The 24,096-nt window shown below is 41.3% G+C and overlaps 1 protein-coding gene across 1 annotated transcript in view; it reads right to left on the bottom strand.

Annotated features, from left to right (window-relative positions):
* LOC140241043 (cadherin EGF LAG seven-pass G-type receptor 2-like) overlaps positions 1-13,820 on the bottom strand; it is a 71,335-nt gene extending 57,515 nt beyond the window's left edge. The window contains exon 1 of the mRNA XM_072320812.1: positions 13,390-13,820. Within this exon, the coding sequence (XP_072176913.1) occupies positions 13,390-13,753 (364 nt within the window). The 5' untranslated portion in view covers positions 13,754-13,820. The remainder of the gene's footprint in view (positions 1-13,389) is intronic.
* Between the last annotated feature and the right edge of the window lie 10,276 nt (positions 13,821-24,096).

Here is a 24,096-nt window from a genome sequence, read left to right as displayed (position 1 = left end):
TGTATAGCGTTGTAGTGACAGACAAAAGTCTTATATTATTCTGGCGTTCAGAATAATGCTTACAACTAGGTATAAATTGAACAGATGTACATTACCCCTCTTGACTTGTTCAAAATCAAGCTCAATAATGTGGATCCACAGATATTATCCGAATTAGGAAATTCCAAATATTGATATAAACATTCACCACCAATAATCTAACACGGTGTATCAGGGCGCGAAATCTCCAGTTTATGTTAAGTCCAGGAATGTTCCGCGAAAATCCATTGAATGGCGTGCGTCACTTCGCGAGGACGGCGTCGTCGAAGATGAGCGCGAAGGACAAGATCGGGGCGAAAAACTCGAACACGACGGGTCCAGAGCGAGATGAAACGGGAACGGGATGACGGTTGACTGGATGCTCGGCATGAATGAGGCAATGAGCAAGGAGTCAGATTTGCCTGAAATGATGTAGATGCCGCATTGTGACAGTCATCGGCAGAGATTGAGCGGACATTATCCTCTTATACACGTGTATACAGAGTCAACAGTTTCTAATTGCCGGTTGTAATAGACTGATTGTGGGCTGCAGTGCTGTTCTCCTCCCGGGGAAAGATGCTTATTTCCAGGCTGTCGAGGCATAGGCTGAAAAGCAAGGGCTGCCAGGCGTAGCAAAGTCCTCTCAAAATCTCCAGCCAAGTATTTGTGGAGAAACAAGGACTGCCTGACGAAACAAAGTCCTCTCACAGTTTTCAGCCAAAAGTCATGAAGTTGAGGGGAAAAATCAGCTAGACGAGCTGATCTCGGGCAGCATAATCAGCAGTCAATGGCAATTTCAAAGTCCTTGCTAATTCCGAGTTTTCAGGGTTTTTATATGGCTCGATCATGACAGTGAAGTGGAGGTCGTGGTCAAACTCACTTCCTCTTCAGGGGTCAAAGATGCACACGAAGTCTCCGTCCAGTCTGAGGTCAGATTTTGTTTTTAGCTGCCTGGCATTAGGACGCGTCAATCAGACAGCAACTGGTATATTTCCCTGTCATCTTATTTATGCACACAATGAGATCTATTTGCCCTGAACTTGGAAGAAAAACGACCCCGGAAACACTAAAGAGTGAGGGGTCAGTGGCGGTGTTCTTCCCTAAGAGGTGGTGATTTGTTATGGTCAGTGATAATGAGGCTTTGGGCCAAGGGGTACTTTATCAAAAGGTCAGGCAGAGCGGTCAACTGTCAGCTGTGGTGCCTGTGCTGCAGTGTGACATTTTGCAGTGCCCACTTCTACTGCCTATATCATAATAAGAAACTGTACAAATACAATATCAGGCAACCGTCCTAGTTTTAAACAGACTTTCCTTCTCTTTTTCCTAAATCAATGTAAATACAAGATGCAAGAAGGTTTTGCACATTTTTCACTTTCAGGACAGAGCAGTGCACTGTGGTCACCATGGTAACGCAGTACAGCGCTGCTACAATTATTTCGGAGTGATGATATTTGATTTAATGCATGAAAGTGTTTATGCAATTTCAATGTTATTATGTCCGGTTTGGATAATACATGTATAGTTCAACCCTTATGTTTAATGTAGATGATTTTATTTTAATATTTAATCCTTATGGTTTATTTGAGTGGTTTTGGCTAATAATAGAATATTGGTTGTTGGTCAGTATAAACTCACTTTGATAAGTGCACGTAGCAATTTTGGTTAAGAAGTTTGACAAGTTTTTCATAAACACGTTGTACGTATTAGACCTTTTATTTAGTGCATTTGTATATGTTGTATATGCACCTCCTTTCAAGGTACCTCCTTTCAAGGGTTTTCTCCATGGATTCATCTCCTCGATAGTCTACACGCGAGACATCAGCGACAGTAACGCGCAATTTGGATTTTCTTTGGATGTGACACCCCCCCCCCTGATTTTGTTTAATGTTTGGTGAAGGACGCTCTGCTGTTAATCCAAAGTAGCAGTTATTTCTCCACGAAACAACGCTGTTAATTGTTCTCTGATGATACCATTTGTAGGATAATTGGAGGATATTTGGAGGATATATTGATGCCTTTCTCATTGTACCCCATGTAAATTATATGTGTCAAAGATATTGTTGCTCCTGCTAATAGTAATCTGTGATTAAAAGGAGGAACATCCACATTTACAAACATAACCGTTGAATTGTACATTGTATTTATTTACATTGTGCTAAGAGAGCGAACCTGGTGTTACAAATGGCGACCCTGCCAGGACTTGCTCTCGATTAGATTTGTGTTATGTTAATTGTCACAATCTATATACGATTTACACATTGTTTGAATGTTTGTCATTTGAGTATTTGTAAAGGAGCCAGCACCAGCGCAGGTTTATGATATAGTGTTGTATTGTAAAGAAAGTACATCACATTAAGGAGGTATTTACATGTATTTTGCATATATGCGCAATTCATAGAGCAAATCAAAGTGATCTCATCTGAAGATCAACAGGTGATATTCTGTAGTTGTACGGAGTATACGTTCTCAGAATTTTGTACTGATTTCTATTACATTGAATTTCATCGTGATAGACTATGGCTGCCTTTAAACCAAACCTTCTTGCCCCTGCTAAGGCTTTGTGTAAGAAGGAAGATATAGCCCTTGATATGGCGTTATTACTCATTGGGGAGGAGGTGGATGGTGTGACCACGGATGAGCTAATAGTTGCCTTGTCCGAGGTGGTAGATTGTGTTCGGAGTGGCATGGTTCTGGAGCGCCAGTCTCACATCCAGTCTCCCTCTGTAGCACTCCTCGTGGAACTGGAAATCAAGTCCTCCCAAGTGATGATGCGGGACCAAAACATTCACTTGAACATACATGGGACACCTAGATCGTTTTTCTTGGCACTACTAACCGATGTGGCCGGACCTTCATCAAGACGAGTGACACTTGCTGAAGCTAAGAGGAACTTGAGGATGGCAGATCCTGCCCCATTGCAGCCTCCCTCCTCTTCAAATTATAGATCCACCTTACCACAATCGAGTCAGGAGCATCAACATGCCTCTCCGTACAAACATCAACAGGCAGGACAAAGCTTACCCATGAGTATCCCTGCTACTTATAGGAAACTGCTACCCTTCTCTGGATCTCCGTCAGCCAAGGACGAAGATCCCTTCGACGTCTGGGTGGATCAGGCGGAGGGTCAGCTAGAAGAGTGGACAGCTGCCGGTATTGGAGAAGTGGAGAAGAGGAGGAGGATAAGTGAGGCTCTCAGACCACCTGCTTCGACCATAGTAAGGGACCTGAAGCTCCACAACGTTCACGCTTCTGCTGGAGACTACGTTTCTGCTCTAGACGCTGCCTTTGGAACCACTGAGAGTGGAGAGGAAATTTTGCTGAAATTCCATGATACCACCCAACAGGAGCGTGAGAAACCTTCAGATTTCTTAATGAGGGTTAATGTGGTACTCCGTCGTGCCATCCGAAAGGGAGGAGCAGAGCCGGAGAGAGCAGACTACCTGAGACTCCAGAAATTCATCAGGGCCGTTCACGATGAGATGCTCCTCATAAGCCTTAGGTTGAGGGACCATCTGCCAAACCCGCCCTCCTTCATAGATCTACTCAGCCGAGTGAGGAGGTATGAGGAGGAGGCCTCCCAAAAGAGGCAGAGAGCACCTACCAGAGGTAGGAGCTTGCAGGCCCTCGCCGAGCCATCTACAGGTGTCATGGAAGCCCGCTTGGCAAGATTGGAAGAGCAGATGGCTGCAGTGAAACTGCCAAGCATCGCCACATGTAACGCCTACCAAACTCCTCAAGCTACAATGAAACTCCCTGACTTCTGCTACAAGTGCGGGCAAGATGGACACTTCCGCAGAAACTGTCCCAACCCTCCCGACTTGGCAGCAGTTAACCAGAAGCTGTTGAAACATATTAATCAGCTGCAGGGAAACGCCAACGGGCGCCAGAGAGGGAGCTATCAGGGGCCCGCAGGACCAACCCAAGCTCCGACCCCACACCAGCAGTAGACTCCCAACCACATGCTAATGCACCGTCAATTTCCCCAAGAAGTGATGTCCCCAATGGCCTGGTGGGTGAAAGTTCATCCTGCCTTTGTTTTGTAGATGACTGTGTTTCTCGATGTCTCCTCGACAGCGGTTCCCAAGTCACCTTAATATCCTCAAGTCTCTGTAGGAAACTTGGTAAAGAAGTCTTCCCACTGAGTGATCTTGTTCTTTGGCATGGAGGTGGAGGGAAGATCCCATATCTTGGTTACACCAGCATAAACCTAGGGTTTGAGCGAGCATTTGCGGGGACTGAGAAAGCATTTCCAACTCTAGCACTGGTTATACCCGACAATAGGAACACAGAGGACCATCCTGTTGTCATAGGAACAAACTCCGGGATCTTCAGAAATTGTTACAACTCCTGCATGGAGGAGCACGGATTAGTCACAAGTGGCATCTGTGGTGCAATTTACAAAGAGATTGCCAGTCAAGACACCCCCCGCCCCACACCAAACCAAGGCTTGAGACCTCATCTGACACCAACGATCGAAGAACTTCCAATCGAGTGGGGACCCATAGCTCCCCAGTACAAGGCCAAGATAATGCACGAGTTGGAGAAGAGGAGAGAGGTGTTCTCATCGCATGAGTGGGATGTTGGGTTGACGGACCAGGCTCACCATGAGATCAACTTGATCAATGACACCCCATTCAGGCAGAGAGCGAGGAGAGTCTCCCCAGCAGACCTGAGAGATCTCCGAGACCATATCCAACAACTCCTGGACAACAACATCATCACACATTCCAAGAGCCAGTATGCTTCGCCCATAGTTTTGGTGCGGAAGAAGTCTGGAGCCTTGCGAATGTGTGTTGATTATCGAGAACTCAACAAACGAACCAAGACAGACCAATATGCCGTGCCACTGATCCAAGAAGCCCTTGACTGCCTGAGCGGTTGCTCTTGGTTTTCAGTACTGGATTTGAAGTCGGGCTTTTACCAAATCCCGATGAAGGACACCGACAAAGAGAAAACTGCCTTCATTTGTCCCACCGGCTTCTATGAGTTTCAGAGAATGCCTCAAGGTGTAAAGGGGGCACCTGCTACCTTCCAGAGGCTTATGGAACAGTGCCTGACTGGAATCAACCTAACTGAGGCCATCGCTTACATGGATGATGTCATAGTATTTGGCAAGACACCCGAAGAGATGACCACTCGCCTCCTGAGGGTGTTAGACAGATTCATCTCTTATGGTCTCAAAGTGTCGCCAGAGAAATGTCAACTTTTCTGCACCTCGGTAAAGTATCTGGGTCACATCGTGTCAGAGGAGGGTGTCCAGACAGATCCCAGCAAGACAGCAGCCTTGAAAGACTGGCCAATTCCAACCACAGTGAAGGAACTGCGCTCCTTTCTTGGATTCTCCGGCTACTACCGCAGGTTCGTGAAGGGATACTCCAAGATCGCCCGCCCGCTACACGAGCTGACTGCAGGTGCAATGCAAAGGGGGCATAAGAAGGAAGCCGGGAGATCCAAATCATCAGCGCCCATACGAGATGGATGGACCCAAGAGTGCACTGCTGCCTTTGAACATCTGAAGGAAGCTCTAACCACTGCACCGGTACTGGCATTTGCTGACTTGAAGAAGCCGTTTGTCCTTCAGCTGGACGCAAGTCGAGATGGGCTAGGCGCGGTCCTGTGCCAGGACCATGATGGACATCTGCGCCCAATAGCATATGCCAGCCGAGGTCTCTCGAAGTCAGAACGCAACTACCCAGCTCACAAGCTGGAGTTCCTTGCACTGAAATGGGCAGTGGCGGAACGTTTCAAAGACTACCTCTACCTCGCCAAGAATACCAGGGTATTTACAGACAATAACCCCCTGACCTATGTCCTCAGTAAAGCCAGACTGGACGCGACAAGCCATAGATGGGTGTCAGACCTTGCCAACTACGACATCTCTATCCACTACCGACCGGGCAGATCGAATGATAATGCGGACGCATTGTCACGCCTACCCAAGAGTACTGGCGAAGACTCGACAGATCTCACCTTTCTTGAGGCGAGACTGAAGGATGATGTGGATGAGCCAGACACAACCATTGGGCTTGACGCCACACAGTCGGTCTTCATGTCAGTGTCTGTCACCCAAGACCCAGACCCTGACAACAAAATTCCTGAGCCCCTCGTTACATGTCTTTCTGTGAGCTCAGAGGCTGTCCCGGATGACTTTGAGTTTCCAAGGACCACTGCAATGCCGGACCAGGTAAACTGGAAAGATGCCCAAGATGCAGACCCAGCAATCAGGTCAGCAATATCCTGGGTGAGAAAGGGCCAAAGACCAAATCGTCGTGTCCCCAAGACGGCAGAGGAACGGATCTTGGCCCGGGAGTTCTCAAAGTTGAAACTCATGCAGGGTGTACTGTACAGGGAGGTAAATGACAGAGACGGGGACAAGAAATACCAGCTTGTCCTACCACAGTCCTACCGTGAAGAGACGCTGCGGAGTCTGCACGACCAGCATGGACACCTGGGGGCAGAGAAGACCTCGTCACTCGCCCAAGCAAGATTCTACTGGCCCAGGATGACTCAAGACGTTGAGAGATGGGTTGGAACCTGCCGGCGATGTCTAGCAAGGAAGACCCTTCCAACACGGAGTGCCCCTTTGCACAACATTCAAACCGCCAAACCCATGGAACTGGTGTGCATGGATTTCCTGGGGCTAGAAACAGATGCTAGTGGGTTCAAGTCGATCCTCGTCATTACAGATCACTTTACGAGGTATGCCCAAGCGTTTCCCACCAGAGATCAATCTGCCCGCACAGTTGCAAAGACTCTTTGGGAAAAATACTTTGTCCATTACGGCTTGCCTCAAAGATTACACTCGGACCAAGGCCGAGAGTTTGAGGGCAAGGTCATAAAGGAGCTCACTCAACTTCTTGGCATCAAGAAATCCCACACTACACCCTACCACCCCCAAGGAGACCCACAACCTGAACGGTTCAACCGGACCCTTCTCAACATGTTGGGCACCCTAACTGACGAACAAAAGGTAAACTGGAGCCAACACGTTGCTAGTCTTGTCCACGCCTACAACGCAACTAAGTCAACGAGCACTGGCTACAGTCCATACCTCCTCATGTTTGGCAGAGAAGCGACCCTTCCAATTGATGTCAGATTCAAGACCCGTCCAGATAATACCTCAGCCATTGACCATGTGAAGGACGTGTCGCGGCTTAGAGCAAGTCTACAGAGAGCCTACCGTACTGCACAGAAGGCATCTGAGAAATCCGCCGCATCTAACAAGAGGCGGTATGACCAGCGGGTAAGAGGGAATGAGTTGAAGGAAGGAGATCGCATCTTGGTCCGGAATGTAGGATTGAAAGGCCCACACAAACTGGCGAATCGATGGAAACCTGATCCGTATGTTGTGGTGGGACGTAAGAATCTATCCCTGCCCGTGTATGATGTCCAGCCAGAGGGCGGTGGTAAAACTCTGACACTGCATCGCAACTTGCTTCTCCCCATCGGGTCATCAGAGGCGCCCAAAGATGAGCACCCACCGGTCCTCTCTCCCCGAACCCCCACCGCTAGACGCCCCAGAGCGAGGGGGCGGCGAGCCCATAGAAGCCCGCAACCAACTACGGTACCGCCATCGAGTGAATCTGAGAGCGATGGATGGCTCATACCTCCTTTGCCATCACACCGTCTTCGGGACCAGACGATCCCCAATCAGCCATCCCGTGGTCAGCGAGAAACAGGTCAACCCGAGCATGTTCACGCTCAGGCCACTGGAGACACCCCTCAGGAGGGAGATGTCACTGAAAATCGAGCCCTTGGTCCCACTGCAGAAAGACAACACCCCGAGGCAGGAATTCCCTTGACTTCAGAAGAGACTTCAGAACAGGATGCTCCCATGGCAAACGACTCTCCAGAAGAAGTCGAGACTCCCTCCCATCCCGATATCCAAAGCCCAACATGCGAGCTGCCTGAAGAAATTGATTCACCAGGCGAGAGCCCCGCCATTGGAGACACCAACGTTCCTGAGACTACCGACATTATTGGCACTCCTGTCGACCCGGATAGAACGGATTCCCCAGCTTTTAATGGCGTTCCTGAAAATGTGCACTCTCTTCCTCCCGACCCAGCTGGTGAAGGCCGAGACGTCGCCACTTATGATGAAACTGGAAACCCCAACGATGTCGCTCAGGATGTTGGTGTTGAGACTGGCACTCCCTTACCGACTCACCCTGATGATGGACAGCTTCCCAGCCGTCCCGCACCCCCACCCTCTGAGCCATTGGAAACCTTGAGGAGATCCTCCAGGCACTCAGTTCCACCTGAGAGGCTTAGTTATTATAGCCCCGGTAATCAAGTGAGTCTGTCCGTACACGCTCAGCCCAAGAGGGGTATGTTCGCAGATTTGCGGAAAAGGTTACTGGGATACTAGTAAATGTGGTAACAGATGTACTTAGTCGAGATAACACTTAGATGTTTTATATCGTTCTACCCTTACATGTTCCACTGTATAAGGGATTCAGATGTATATGCTATATTGTCTTCCACCTGATTGTTCACCGGGGACGGTGAAAGGTCTAGTGGGGGGAGAGTGTAACCCCGGTCACAAGGTCTGTGATAAAGACCACACCGGGTTAGAAGGTCTGTGATGAAGACCAGAGAATCTGGAGTCTTCAACCTCAGTGTATACATACACAACCCCCCTTCCTCCCATATGCACATGCCCTCTCGTGCATTGTCCTCCAGTCCCTACTTCCGTCCTTATCTTTCTTCTGCCCTCTCTCCTTCTACACGGGGATGCAGATATCTATTGTACATAAGTCTCTCCTCATCTCGTATTCGTCTTTTCCCCTACCAACATCGGTACTGCCAAATTTTGGGAGATAAAGATAGAGTTCACATAGTGCCACGTCCTCTTGCCCCCTTGGACGTTGGAGAGAGTGGATGTAATAAGGCGTGGTGCTGGCTCCTTTCAAGGTGAGACCACTATTATGCCAGTTTTACATGTCATAAACCTTTATGGCGATTACATGAACTTCAGTTAACATGCAAGTGAAGATATAATAGACTGACAAACTTATTTTTCTGTAAAGGAAAGTTAGGATGTTCAATTGATGAAACATTTCACACAATGAATCAGGCGAGGCTGTCAGTTCGAAACCCTTTTATATGTGTGTGAGACGAAGTGTTAGGGTTATACATGTAGTATAGTTTTGAACAATACCTGTGGTATGCACTCATGTATTTATGTTATATTGTTAGATTTTTACACCATACTGTACGAAAATCATGTAGATCTGAACTCTGCCATGCAAACGAGTTATCATTTCAACAAGCTAAGTAATGTGCATAATATAAAACTTTTAGGGTCTGAATAGTACAGGCTAATGTTAGGTGTGCTTGCATGCTAGGGCGTGAGAGAGAGAGAGAGAGAGAGAGAGAGATAGAGCCTGCCCTTGCGGAGAGAAAGGACTTGATTGTTTTAGTACTTTGGCTTCATCCCGATTTTAGGACAAGCTGATAAGACCTGTGTTCGTAGTATGCAATGGTAGCTATATAAGTGGGAAAGAGAATATATCCCATAACACCCGTAATGATAATTATTTCGGAGTGATGATATTTGATTTAATGCATGAAAGTGTTTATGCAATTTCAATGTTATTATGTCCGGTTTGGATAATACATGTATAGTTCAACCCTTATGTTTAATGTAGATGATTTTATTTTAATATTTAATCCTTATGGTTTATTTGAGTGGTTTTGGCTAATAATAGAATATTGGTTGTTGGTCAGTATAAACTCACTTTGATAAGTGCACGTAGCAATTTTGGTTAAGAAGTTTGGCAAGTTTTTCATAAACACGTTGTACGTATTAGACCTTTTATTTAGTGCATTTGTATATGTTGTATATGCACCTCCTTTCAAGGTACCTCCTTTCAAGGGTTTTCTCCATGGATTCATCTCCTCGATAGTCTACACGCGAGACATCAGCGACAGTAACGCGCAATTTGGATTTTCTTTGGATGTGACACCCCCCCCCCCTGATTTTGTTTAATGTTTGGTGAAGGACGCTCTGCTGTTAATCCAAAGTAGCAGTTATTTCTCCACGAAACAACGCTGTTAATTGTTCTCTGATGATACCATTTGTAGGATAATTGGAGGATATTTGGAGGATATATTGATGCCTTTCTCATTGTACCCCATGTAAATTATATGTGTCAAAGATATTGTTGCTCCTGCTAATAGTAATCTGTGATTAAAAGGAGGGACATCCACATTTACAAACATAACCGTTGAATTGTACATTGTATTTATTTACATTGTGCTAAGAGAGCGAACCTGGTGTTACATTCCGAAGGTTTGTTATTCTGAAGGTTCGTTAATACGAAACACACAAATTCCCTATACCTAGAGGTTCGTTAATCAGAAAATGAAAAAGGGTTCGTTAATCCGAACATTTGTGGCGTTATTCCGAAGGTTCGTTATTCCGAAGGATCGTTAATACGAAAATGAAATAGGGTTCGCTATTCCGAAGGCTTGTTTATCCGAAAATGAAATAGGGTTCGTTATTCTGAAGGTTCGTTAATCCGAAAATGAAATAGGGTTCGTTATTCCGAAGGTTCGTTGATCCAAAATGAAATAGGGTCCGTAACGAACCTTCGGAGTAACGAGCTTTGTTTCATTTTCGGATTTATGAACCTTCGGAATAACGAACCTTATTTCATTTTCGGATTAATGAACCTTCGGAATAACAAACCTTATCACATTTTCGGATTAACGAATCTTCTGAATAACGAATTTTCGGAATAACGAACCTTCGGAATAACGAACATTCGGAATAACGAACTGTAACCTTGTACAGTATGATGACACTCTGTAACATTGGGATTAAGCTTATCTCTGATAATTTCGATCACAGCACTAAATCATAGAACATGTTGATATTATTAAGAGTATCACCATTAGAGAGTTTTAAATTGAACTATGGAAACTAAAACTTTTGAAACCATGTAGGCTAAGTGTAGTTGTAAGCGTGACCATTACGAGTGTAGTGAGAGTTGAAATATAGGATGTATTTTGAAGTCAAATATATGATAACCACCCTCTTCTGTGGACATTGGTGGGTCTTTTAACGATTGACTAGTAGAGCATCATTACCGAGTGAGGTCAATGGGAAACACACACCTTATTGTGACTAGCGATAGTCAGCAAACGGTAAGGTATCAACCAGGCACATTGTGCCGTACGCTTGAATGAATGAACTCCATCATGTCCATGTCAAATACCTACATGGCTGAAAACTCACTGAATTAATTATCAGTCAAAGCCTGGCACCGAGACTACTATGCCTCATCTAGACCGACATGGTCTGTTGACAGTCGTCATCTGGGGACATTTCATGAATGTCCCCCTAGTTACATTAATGAACAGACACCTCCTTACACGTATTTACTAAACCATGTGGTTATCAAACATTTGCAAAGTAAAATATTCGTCGTCACCAATCACTGCATGTATAATTGCTCGATACTGCACCGTTAAAGTGGGCGTGGTTCTTATGAAAACAATATTAGACGAATCTTGGTATGCGCGTTCGCCAGATGCTTCTGAATCGACTTTAGTCTGTTGATGAGCTACTTGTGGCGCATGCTCATTTAGCTATATATAACCATCAATGACGTAGAGAGATGACCGTGACGAAGTTGACGACGATGGTTAAAGGAATAGTATACTAGTATTGGTTGGGATGAGGATTTAGCTTTTAACTTTTTGTGAGATACTGAGAAACCATGCACGAAATGCAATGTTAAAGAGCATACAATTCTAATAGGAATTCAAATTTTATTTGATATAAATCAAGTTTTGAAATGACTGAGATATCCACAGGGTCAAAGTAAAGCGATCTTAACAAAAGGTGGGTCTAACCTTTCATTAGGATACATTTTTAAGATTGTTTTATCTGTTTTGATATTTCAGCCATTTTAAAACCAATTTTCATCCAATGAACTTTGAATTCCTATTAAAATTGTTTGCTGTTTCATATTTTGTAAGATATTTTTCATTATTCTCTCTCTCACAAACACACACAAAGGTGGAAACCTGACGCCCCATCTCAACCAAAACTATACCATCCCTTTAAGAGGGCAATAACAGGTGACCTGGTAGTTCGGTGAGATATCGATGGACAGTGAGAGAGAGAGAGAGAGAGAGAGATGTGGGGGGGGGGGGAGTGAGCATAACTGAGGGTTTGTTGGGTTTTTTTTTTTTTCAAAGGCCTCAAAATGTTGTTCGCATCGCCGACAAGATAAAAAAAATTGTAAAAATTAATAACATTATCTTATTAAAGATGAATGTCATTCCTCTAAAAATCATAATTGTTATAAGCAAAAATGAATGAATGAATAAATAAATAAACAAATAAATATAAGCAAAAATAAAAACGATAAAAAGGTATAGAGAGGGAGGACAACTCCGCTCATGTAAAAATGAGCACGAGGTCGGAGGTGAGGGTGAGAAGGAGGACGATAATCGACCGTCGGCCGTCAGCTGTCACGTCTTGCGCCTGGCACGTCGGGGCGCGCGATGTGCGACTGATGCGATAAATGATTGATGCGTGTTAAAATCATGATAAGCATTCCCAAGATGCCGCACGTAACTTCCGGACGCGAATTAAAGGCGATCGAATCTCTTCGCCGCCTTTGCCTCTAGAGAAGAAACAAGTGCTAAAAAGACAGGACACCACTCTAACCGTGACAACCACTCGTTGTATTTATTCACTGCGTGCCGCATCTAGGCATTTAAATTCCGTTGGAAGACCAGTCTCGCCTCTCCCCTACTTTGTTAAGATTCCTTCGGGAGCTGAACTTAATTGGATGGGACATTTTCAATCACATTTCCTTTCCAACTTTATCTTGTAGAAGTGAAGAGACGGGTGGCATACAAGGACAGATCTAAATTCCGAACATACGTTGATAGCAAAGAAGAAATAACATAAACCTTCGCTTCTTTATGAAGTCGATGGTTGTCTTCTAAAGTGAAACATATCAGGGAGGTAACCTCCTTGAACATAACAATCATTCAATATCGATGAGTTGTATACGACAAGCTTAAATCATCGCTGCGGATCTCTCCAAGCTTTCGAGACGAATTCCACAGGTTAATGACCTCTGGTTAGAACATGATATACTTCACCACATTTTCAAACAATAATCTGACTTTTTTTTTTCAAACTGTCATCTCTCTAGATCCACTCTATATAATACATATATTCTTTCTTTCTTTTCAGTTTCATACGAGACTTTCCACTGACCATCAGGTTACAGAGAGAGACAAAATTTACCTTGCTCGTTAATCTTTAAAAATCTATGCTTGAAATCAGGGAGCTGTGAGAGACCCCCTCGGATGAAATGGCGCATAGCAAGTGTTTGAACATACCTGTAGAAATCCGTTGGTGTTTGAAGAAAGCATCGAGTGTCAGTACGTAGGTACCCTCCGGAACATCCTCCCGAATCGAAGCCGAGTACGTCCGCCTGTAGAATCGGATCTTCCCGGAACTCCTCGACGCGTCATCGCGCATCATCGTCATCGCTTCGTTGGCCGAGGCTTCCGACGACGACTCATCGTCTCCGGACGGGACAGAATTCGGCCGCCCCTGCGACCTATCCCGTTGCCTCCCCCCGCCACCCCTCGTACTCTCCCCTCTGGCCGCCAAGGTCCCGGGTACATCCATAAGCAAAATCCCGATCAGAGCCAGAAAAGCACATAGTAAAAGTAATCGCTGATTTCTCGCGAACGTCATACCTGCATGAATTTATTCGCAATATCATCAACAGTGCGACAAAGAGATATTATCCCGTGAAATTAGTTATAGTTCCCGTGTGAGAAAAACTGTTGGTTCAGCACCACTGATATCTGGTTTCTGGAAGGTCGGTGTCACTAAAGTTAAATGTATCACTGCAGTTGCCGCACGAGAGAGGTGGAGCTCTGCAGAAGGACGAATGCAGCACGAACCAATGGGGAGAACCGTAGGCAGCAATCGCTGTATATTCATTACCCGTCCAACTCGAAAAGGGCATTTGAAGTCAAGTCATCAACCTTTTCGTACCTGGATGTGTTTGTCTAGTGCCCCCAACGCCAGCTAGTATCACATTCAAAACAACAACGCGTATACAGCAATCACACAGCAGAATATTAATAACACAAAAACTAAGATCTTTTTGCAATGTGCTATTATCTTATCGAGAAGTGGTTCAAGTATAAACATGATAAATTACCACTGTAACACCGTTTTATGAAAGAAGACAAAAATTTCGCATCCACTTGTTCTGCGGTATCAATGATCAATTTTTGCTTTAAACGGCATATTACTTGGGAGGATTATCTCGTATTTGCAATGACATGATACATGTAATGTTATTGTTATTACTATCATTGTTATCGTTTTTTGTTACTATCATCATTATTATAATTATTATCATTATTATTATTATTATTATAATTATTATTATTATTATCATTATTATTATTTTGATTATTATTATTATTATTATCATTATTATTTTAATTATTATTATTGTAATCATTATTATTATTTTAATTATTATTATTATTATCATTATTATTATTATTATTATTATCATTATTATTATTATTATAGGTTTTCCCGGCCAATTTCGCACTTTTTTCAGTCCAATTCCTAATTGCTGCATTCAATTTAGCACGATTTAGCCTAGATGGCATGATCGGTATTTCAATTTTATAATCTTTTCGTTCAAATTAATTTTGGAGCATTCAAATTACCTTTAACATCATTCGAATCAGCACTTTTTCAGTTCAAATTCGTAAGATAAGCACCATTTCGCAAATCGTTCATTCAATTTAGCATAATATAGTCACGTGATCACGAACACGCTGCGCTCTTTCATTCGAATTCATTCTTGGGCATCCAATTTTGCATTTACTGCAGTCAATTTAGCAGACACGTTTATGCTTCTATTTCTTTCTTTTTTTTTCATTTTCATTTATCATAGGTATTGTTTGCAAGCATCATAACATTTCATATTTTCGTATTCATTCTTTATTCTGATATCACCTTTGCAACAGTACTTTAAAAATATGTGTATGTGTTTATGATGTTCGATAGCATTATTTCATTCACAGATACATTAATTTCAAGTCTGTTTTGACATTAGTTGGTAGAAGGAGGTTTCAATTTACATCGTGATTATTTCTTTCATCTGTATGTTTCATTATTTTCATTTGGTGGGTGCTATATTGCGTTAACCATCATTAGGAATAAAGTTCTTGGATCAGCTCTAGCCATCAATTTGTCAAGGTTATTACCCTCAAATGCTTTTATGATTCTTTCCCTGTCTTCTTGAGATATACGCCTGTATCTAACTCGTGCTGCCATGACTGGACATAAGAAAGTGAAGTGATCTTTGGTACTGGTGCATGTATAGTTCTGATAACATGTATGAAAGAAAAGGGGCGTTACAGAACAACAAACTTGAGTTATTTAGGGTCAAAGATACCTTTACTATATACTTAACAGTGTGTGGATGAAACAAAAACTTACATTTAAATTCTCATAAATCACGGTTCTCATCTTTTCAAAATAGAAATTACATTACGCCAATTTGAATGAACATGTTTGGAATTTGACTGCCCATACGCGAAATTGAACGACTGAAATACCATTTTCCGCCAGTGCTGGCGAATTTGAATGACTGAAGAGCACGTGCCAATTTAAATGCCCGTTTTACGAATTCGAAAGGCAAATGTGCGAATTTCATTGATCGAAGTGCTAAATTGAACGAACAAGTTGCAATTTTGAATGACAGAATGTGCATTGACGAGGATTTTCGCTAAATTGAATGAACCTTTTATCAAATGGACTGACAAAAGTGCGAAATTGGCCGGGAAAACCTATATTATCAAGAGAATTCCAGATCTTTGGTCCAGAAAAGGAGAATAAAGATTTTGCAAAAACCGTCTCAGTCAAAGGCAAATGATATTCATGGGATTGATGGATCGGATATGCATGAACAGTTTCGTTTTTGAAACATGGAATCAACTACAAAGGGAAGAGAATGGTCGGTGAGTTTACACATGAACTGTCCTAATTGCAAACGGTATAAATCGTGAATTATCAAAATATTATTTTCGTGAAATAAATCATAAGTATGACTTCTCCACGATTCGTTACAAAAATTTGATGATATTATGAAGAGCTTTCTTTTCTGTAATAATAATATTATTTCTATATAAAGAGAAAAAAAGTGTTTCCCCATGCGAGTATCCCATGATTTAAGGAAGATAGTAGAAAGGTACAGTTTAACATTAAAAAAAAAAAGCGATCCTAATAAAAGGTGCATTGGTCCCACCTTTAGATATACTCGGTTTGCGGTTCACCATGTGTAGTCCTTAGAAGGACTGTTGGAATGACAGGAGAAAAGAAAGAGAGAAAGTCGGACAAGAGGTAAGAATTGAGTGATAGTATTCTTTTTGGATTGTGTGTAGTCTTGATGACGGACAGTCAACTGTCCAAAACGTTGAGTCCTTTCTTAAACTCTTCTACCTTCGGTTCATAGTCCTTTTCAGGACTACACACACTCCAGAAAGAATACTCTCACTTAATTTCTTACTTCTTATCCGACCTTTCTTTTTCCTGTCCTTCTAAGGACTACACATGGTGAACCGCAAACCGAGTATATCTTATGTACTACACCATGCAAACGCTTCCTTCAAAAATCATCTGGTCCCACCTTTTAGTAATAGCAATTTATTTGGATATCTCGGTCATTTCAAAACCAATATCACCAAATAAACTTTGAAACTCCTTTCAGACTTATATGCGCTTTCATATTTCATAAGAGGTTTCTTACTACCTCTCAAAGAAAAGTTGGAATCCTGAAGTCCCATCTCAACCAAAACTATACCATCCCTTTAAAACTTTTTGTGTCGGGACCGTCTGCCCACATTGTTGTTGGTGGATGTTGTTGTTTTAACGAAAGAAAGAAGAGAGAGAGAGAGAGAGAAATCGAACTGCAGAACTTTTCTTTTGTGCTTGTCTGTAAATAGCAAATCTAATCCAGTTGATCTGCTAAAGTCCGGATGTATGTTTCCCATTGGCCCCGTACGGGTTATAACCTTCAATTCCTTACGGAATATTCTTACACGTGACGGAATCAATTCGTGAGGAAAGAGAAACAAACGTCGAATATCTAATAATCACGTGATTTACGGCGGTAAGTAGTCTTCATCTGCCAGACGTCCTGGGGATTCCAAGCACAATTTGGCTCACTTGAGATTCACTTTAAAACTTATCTATGACACATAAAGCATAGTAACACGTTTGAGTTCCGATTATAGATTTAAAATCAACCTTGAAGTGACAGAACAATGGAAGATGAAACAAGCACTCCGAGTTACAGGTAAGACCTTTAAGAAATGTTTTCATTGCATTTAATTTTATTTTCCTCAATCACTTATGGTTCGGTCGAGTTAAAGCTATGCACAGTCAAGTGATCCCCTGGCAATGACTTTCATCGATGGATTGAGGTGACGTCAATGGGGAGAATTTCAACTAAAGCTGGCGCTATAACATTGATCTTGTCTCGTGATTTCAGGCTTTTCTTTCTGTCAGTGTTGTTGTTGCTTTTGTTTTATGCACTTGTACCCAAATTTCTTGCACCTGGCACCCATGCTGACAAAGATCTCATCACCAGCAGCAAAGCCTTTTTTCAGTAGGCCGCTGACGAATGATGAATATCTATCGAACTTAAATAAAACTATATGAAGCATTGTTTTCTATCACAACTCGTGATATAATGATTTGTGTATGTATGAATGTTTACTTGTATTAGAGGACAGATTTCTTTCCTTTTTTATTTGAGTTTTTAAGTCACGTCAATCCCCTGAACATACCATGTTAACGTTTCCAGCTATGTTATATCCCGCAAGTTGATATAATTATGCTTCAATGTTCGGGAGGTGGAAGAGCGACTTTCCACCTCCCTGCTTTTATACTACTGACAACGCTATAGCTATATAGATTAAGGTACAGAAGAGAAGCTACGCCTGGGTATATGGGATACTGTATTTCTAATGTCACCTACCAAACAATGCCCCCACTACCCTGAAGTCATCAAGTTGGCACACTTAATAAACTTCTTGCATTATATGCATACATTTGTGTATACATGAGTGCCAATGATGGCAAGAAATGTCGCAGAATGTCAAATTATTTTGTAGAAGCTTTAGACATTGTTGTCTTCCTCAGCTTTATTGTTTCTTTATTTTTTTCTTTTATTGTTTGTACACAAACATGAACTGATGAAGACATAAACATTACGGAGGTGCATGAATATGTTAGAAATATTGAACGTAACATAAAATAGCGATTCATGGAATAATGCAGAATGAACATGAATTGGACGTGATTTCAACATAATATGTAATTATCAAATTTTCATGATATAATATTATAGTCATGCCAGAGTTGGAACAAAGATTGATATGTTGCTAATATACGGTACCTTTGTATTTATGTGTAGATTGACTGTCATTATGTACTTAGAAAAAAATGTCTCTTCCTATCCTGTCAACTTCACGTCAATGTAATAATGTATATCAGACAGTTTATGCAGGAAGTGCACAAGTTCAATTTCAAATTGCTTTATTTCACTTCCAACTACTCTCTAAAATAATCGAGTGAAAATATTCACTCTTTAAGGAGTGAATACAAAAAAAAAAGAGTGAATTTCGAGTGAAATTGGAGTGAATTTTGAGTGAAAATGTTCATTTCCACTCATTTTGGAGTGACCTCAGGGATCACTCGAAGATTTTGGAGTGATCCCCGAGGTCACTCTAAAACGAGTGAAAATGAACATTTTCACTCAAAATTCACTCCAATTTCACTCTAAATTCACTCTTTTTTGTATTCACTCCTTAAAGAGTGAATATTTTCACTCAATTTTTTTAGAGAGTAATTGCACAAATGTTAGTCCTTCCTTTGACAAGGAATCAAACCAACCAGCAAACCAGTTGTCATCCCTTACAAAATAAATGTTACCGTTTGTCAGCACAGGGAAATAATATAATAAAATTTTCTGTCAAACTATAGTCAATAAGCTAACATCTACAATAATTTCTTTACCACAGAAGTCATCATTGCGTGGAAATCGTATGATAGGAAAGATAAAGAAATCATCCGCCCCCGAAAAAAGAGAGAGAAAAAAAAAATAGCGAAGAAAGGTCATGACATCGATATTGGAAATTTGTATTTATATTCATATCATCTACTTTGTATAACGTCATTGCGACTGTTTATCCCAGTTTGTAAAAGCTTGTGACATTTAAAGATCTATACTGTTCTAATTGTTATGTCAGATTTCGATGAATACTTGAAACATAGAATCAATTCATCATGTTTTGAAAATCGAATGCATTTTAACTCCTCTCAACTTTCAACGCTAGCAATCAGATACTTAACTGTCATTTTCATCAAAATTCAACCAAAAGTTGGTTCTAGTAAATTCTTCCCGAATGATCTTTATTCCCTTCTTTGTGGTTTTTTGTTTGTTTGTTTGTTTTGTCACTTAATTCTCTATTACAGTACTGATGGAATAATTATTCTTCAGATGTCTGGATAACTTGCACCCGAATACTTATCTTAACTATTCAATACTTCCTAATTTTATCGATTGCCTTCGAAGCTCCCGTCGCTTTTAGATAAACCACCTTTCCACTGCAGACGACGATATAAAAAGATGAAATATTCGTCAGGTGTTTGTTAATCCTATGCTACGGGCAAGATACTCAGTGGGTAAAGGTTGTCACTTTATTTAGCAGTTAGCGAGAGAGAGAGAGAGCCTTGGGTGATTTCGATCAAAGAAGTTACTCACAGTGCATGGAGCAGCCCAAAGAACCGAAACAAGATCAATCCGATTACGATTAGTGACAGTCTAGTGGGCTGATCAGGAGTGCACTTTTCGTCAACCTCATACAATAGAATTGAACAGCGCCATCTATTAGCGGCTGGTATAGTCTGAAATCGCAGGCCTTTTCCTACATAATAATGATAGGCCCTAGCATAAAATATACTGTACTCATCAAGTAGCTACACATAATTACCATAAAAGAGTAAAACTGTCGCTTTTTTGTTGTTGATGATGTTGCTGAAAATTGATAGAGATATATCGGGCTATAATATCGTGAGAATTGCAGAATCTTAGGTCAGTCGTGTGAGAGAGATTTGATTACCGTTTGGTTTTTTTTAACCTTGTCTTTAACAAGCTCTGCTTTTTAAAGGTCCCACCAGGGAGATGTCTCTTCCCACCTCCCTGGTCCCACACAACATTCCATTTATACATTAACCTGGTTAAATTTTTGTAATCAATGTACCTGTCCCCACGAGGGGTTTGTGTCACATGTAAATGATTTGTGAAAATAAATTGAAATTGAAATTGCATCACATTTGTCGAAAAGTGTGTTCTCATCAGATCAAATATTTTGTGAAAGTCCGCAGTCAGAGGATTCTCCACTAATCTGATCAACAGAAAAAATACAAGTTACTGAGCAAGATAAAGCATCTTAAAACGTTCGTTTGATGAAGTGAGTGTCATTCGCACATTTGTTCAAAGCAGTCTGTATTTGTACAGCCTTCTCAGAGTTGATAAGTTGAGTTATTTTGGATCGACGCATTTTCGCTAAATTTCTATTTTCTTGACGAGCCATGACCCCGTAATTAAAGCGCACCCACCGCTCCTAATACGTGACAGGTGTACAGTCGCCCCTCCGTGCATAATACATACTCGACGTGAGGCCCTGGCCAGTGACAGTGCAGTGCGTGTGTAAAGCAAGTTTCTCATCGGCTTATGCGATATGTACGTACGCTGATCTTTCGGGTGCAAAAAGTGTAGGACTCGGTAAGGTCGTACGTGTAAGCCTCACACACTGCGGCTACGGAAACGAGGAGCCTAGTGATCATCTTGTCACTTATCTGAGGTTATAATCCTTCGCCATCTTTGAGGAATCAGCCCTGGTGATTCAAGAGAGCCAAGGAAAGGGAGAGACCAGCCGGCAACAGTAGGCTCTGCCTTTGCTCTTGTTTTCATCAAGTGAGTTGCTTCGATCATTGCTTGAGATCTATCAGTATCAACATACCTGAACCTGAAGGTATCCAGCTACTTTAGTATAGTATACTCAGTACGTAGAAGACTAGTCTACTGCTTATATCGTCTGTGCGATACGTACTGTTGTTCTTATCTCCGTCTACAGCCTGTAGTGGATGTCCTTTATACTCGTATACACTTGTTTTTGCTATAGCCTACTAGATTTATGTCATTGCTTCAAGTTGATTTTTTAGTGTTAACACCTCCAAGCCAAGACCAAGATGTATGACCATGAGCCTGAGGTATAAGATGTCTAGCTCTATACAGCTCTATGGACTAGATTCCACTACCTCTACTCTATTGTATTTGTAGTTGCTGATGTGAGAGAAAACAGATGAGATGTGTACACTAAATATAGTATCGTGACTTGCCTGTTATCAGATGTAAGCTTGGAATGTCTATTCCAGGCCAGATTATCCCAAAATGACACTTATTTATTTTTTTTTTTTTAAAGATTATACATATGTACCTGGCATGAAAAGCCATCACATTCCTTGCCTATTTCAGGTGCTGCAGAACCATAGCAGCCCCCTCCCCATTTTTTGAGTCAACTTTTTGATGTTTTTCCTGGCCCTAGATTCATGGGGAGGGGAAAATACAATCTTTATTGTCGACATTGACCTTGTACATAGATCTCTGACTAATGATGACAAATGATTATTTTGCACTTGTTTGTGTGCTAATGATGAAAATCTGTGGTCTGTGTATGTTGTGATTTAAAAATGGAGTACCAAATAATTTAAAATTGTTGGTTCATTGCCATGAACTGATTCTGGTGTCTTCAGATCTTACTTCAGAAGATATGCAAAGATATTCAAAAGATATTATACAACCTGTACTTACGTGCTTCACTTTCTAGTACTGAGTGTGATATGAGCTGAATTGAATAGGAACAGATGTGAATGGGCTAAATGAGGCTTAAGTTCTTTGTACAAGTTTGGTTTCCTTTGTCTAGGCCAATTAATTGGTGGCTGATTATCTATCTGCTCCCTTTTCTTCTCTCCCCTCTCCTAAGCATGAGCATGTTTAAAAGTCAAGAGGCAGTAAATAATGTTGTAACTATATCTGTTACAGGAAACTATTATTGCAATGCCAAGTCCTCCAGTACGCAATGACTCCAATTTCAGATGATACTTGTGGATGTGGGTGACAGGAGTACGAGTATGTGGTCATTAAAAAGATATATATATATTTTAAAAATGGGAAAACATGGCTACATCATGATTACAACTCATATTTAATCTCATCTATATTACTCTTGTTCTACTATTATCAAGATAATAACATTGCAGAAATATAGAGAAAGCAAGTTGCATTTAAGCCAGATTTTTTCCAGCAACCCACCCATTCCAGGATGAGAGACCATGAATTAAAGTTTTGAAAACTTCACAAGAACACAAAATTTAACAAAGGGACTTCTCTCAATGTGTGTAGTTACAGTGTAACCTGTAGAACAATTTACCACCAGAAACCATCAACAACAACAGTGTAAACTCGTTCAAATCTAATTCTGTAGAGAAGCTATGGAAATGTAAATCCAGTTGTGATGACCTGGACACTATTTTCTCATAATCATACCCACATTTACAGTGCAGTATTACCCTAGATGCACGCATATATGTGACTAGTAGCATAGGAAGATATGTTTTCAAGAGAATGCAGTGGGCAACAAAGTTCTGTTAAATGTTATTTGCAAACATCAAGGTATTGTAAATCAAGGTAAAATTGGTAATGCAGGCATTTTTGAATGTATATGTGAATACCCTTCATTAAATCCAGCTTGAAGGTCTCTGATAAATACAGGTGTGGTCTTCGGTGCAAACTGTGCACCACATAATTTTGTGTATATTCTCTTATGTTTCTGTGTGTATGGATCCCCACACACCACTAGCTGCTTAGATTACAAGCAGACACCAGAGGAATACTGCCAGAAACATTACATTGTACATCTTCTGTGACCGTGCATCACAAAACGAACAAAAAGTCGCACGCACTAATTTTGTGTGAGAGCTGAAAATAGGTGAAATAGGTCAACCTAGCCAAACTTGGCTTTTTTACATTTTCTGAAAAAGCGAGTCTTCTTCTACATCATACTAAAGTTTGGAATCATAAAAGGAAAAGGAAATTGGGTTATTGGCATTTTTTTTTTCTGGAACACTTTTTAATGGAATAGTGTGATTAGGTGTTTCTCAAAGAGTCCTCTTTTCATTTCTTAAAAACCCTGTTCATGCTCATCACTTTAAACTCCAATAACTTTAGAAGTGCTCAATAAAGCTACTGCTTTGGGAGTTGGCATTGATCATCAACAGAGTGTATTAATTAAACATGCACAATATCAGTTTAATCTGTTAATCCCTTCATTGTTGCTGCTCTGGTGGTTATCATCCTGTTATTTGTTCCATTTATTGCACAGCTAGCACAGCTTGGTGAAGATTAAATGCTTGAAAAGGCCCTGTTCTTCAGAGCCTCTTTTTTCGATTCAAACTTATCCAGGGTATGTACTTTCTTTCTAATATTTAGATAGGTTAGGAGAGTCCATTTGAATTGAGTTATCATATTATTCTAAAGCGTAGAGTCTGCTCTTTCAGAATCAGACCTTAACTAAAAATCCATGTCTGGCGACTTTTTGTTCGTTTTGTGGTGCAGGGTCACATATTGTTCATGTTTATGTTGGGATTTACAGGGAATTTTATGGGTCTACTATTAAAGGAAGTTATCATCCCTTTGGTGACAAGACTTCATTTTTCAATTGGCATATATTATTGTTGAATGTAGACATATTATAACACCACTGACTCAATTTTGAAGTTATATAAAATGTAAAACTGATTTTAGTTTTAAATGTTAAATTATTATTTTAATCCGCAACAATGTGACCTCATATATATGTTAACAATGATGTTATTTAATTTTTTTTTCCTGCTGAAACAGGCTAATACAGTATAATTGTTCCAAAATGTGATTT

Source organism: Diadema setosum, chromosome 17 (assembly GCF_964275005.1).
Source record: "Diadema setosum chromosome 17, eeDiaSeto1, whole genome shotgun sequence".
NCBI classification, from domain to species: domain Eukaryota; kingdom Metazoa; phylum Echinodermata; class Echinoidea; order Diadematoida; family Diadematidae; genus Diadema; species Diadema setosum.
The sequence above is the reverse complement of the archived record's forward strand: the minus strand, read 5'-3'. Positions and strand labels throughout refer to the sequence as shown.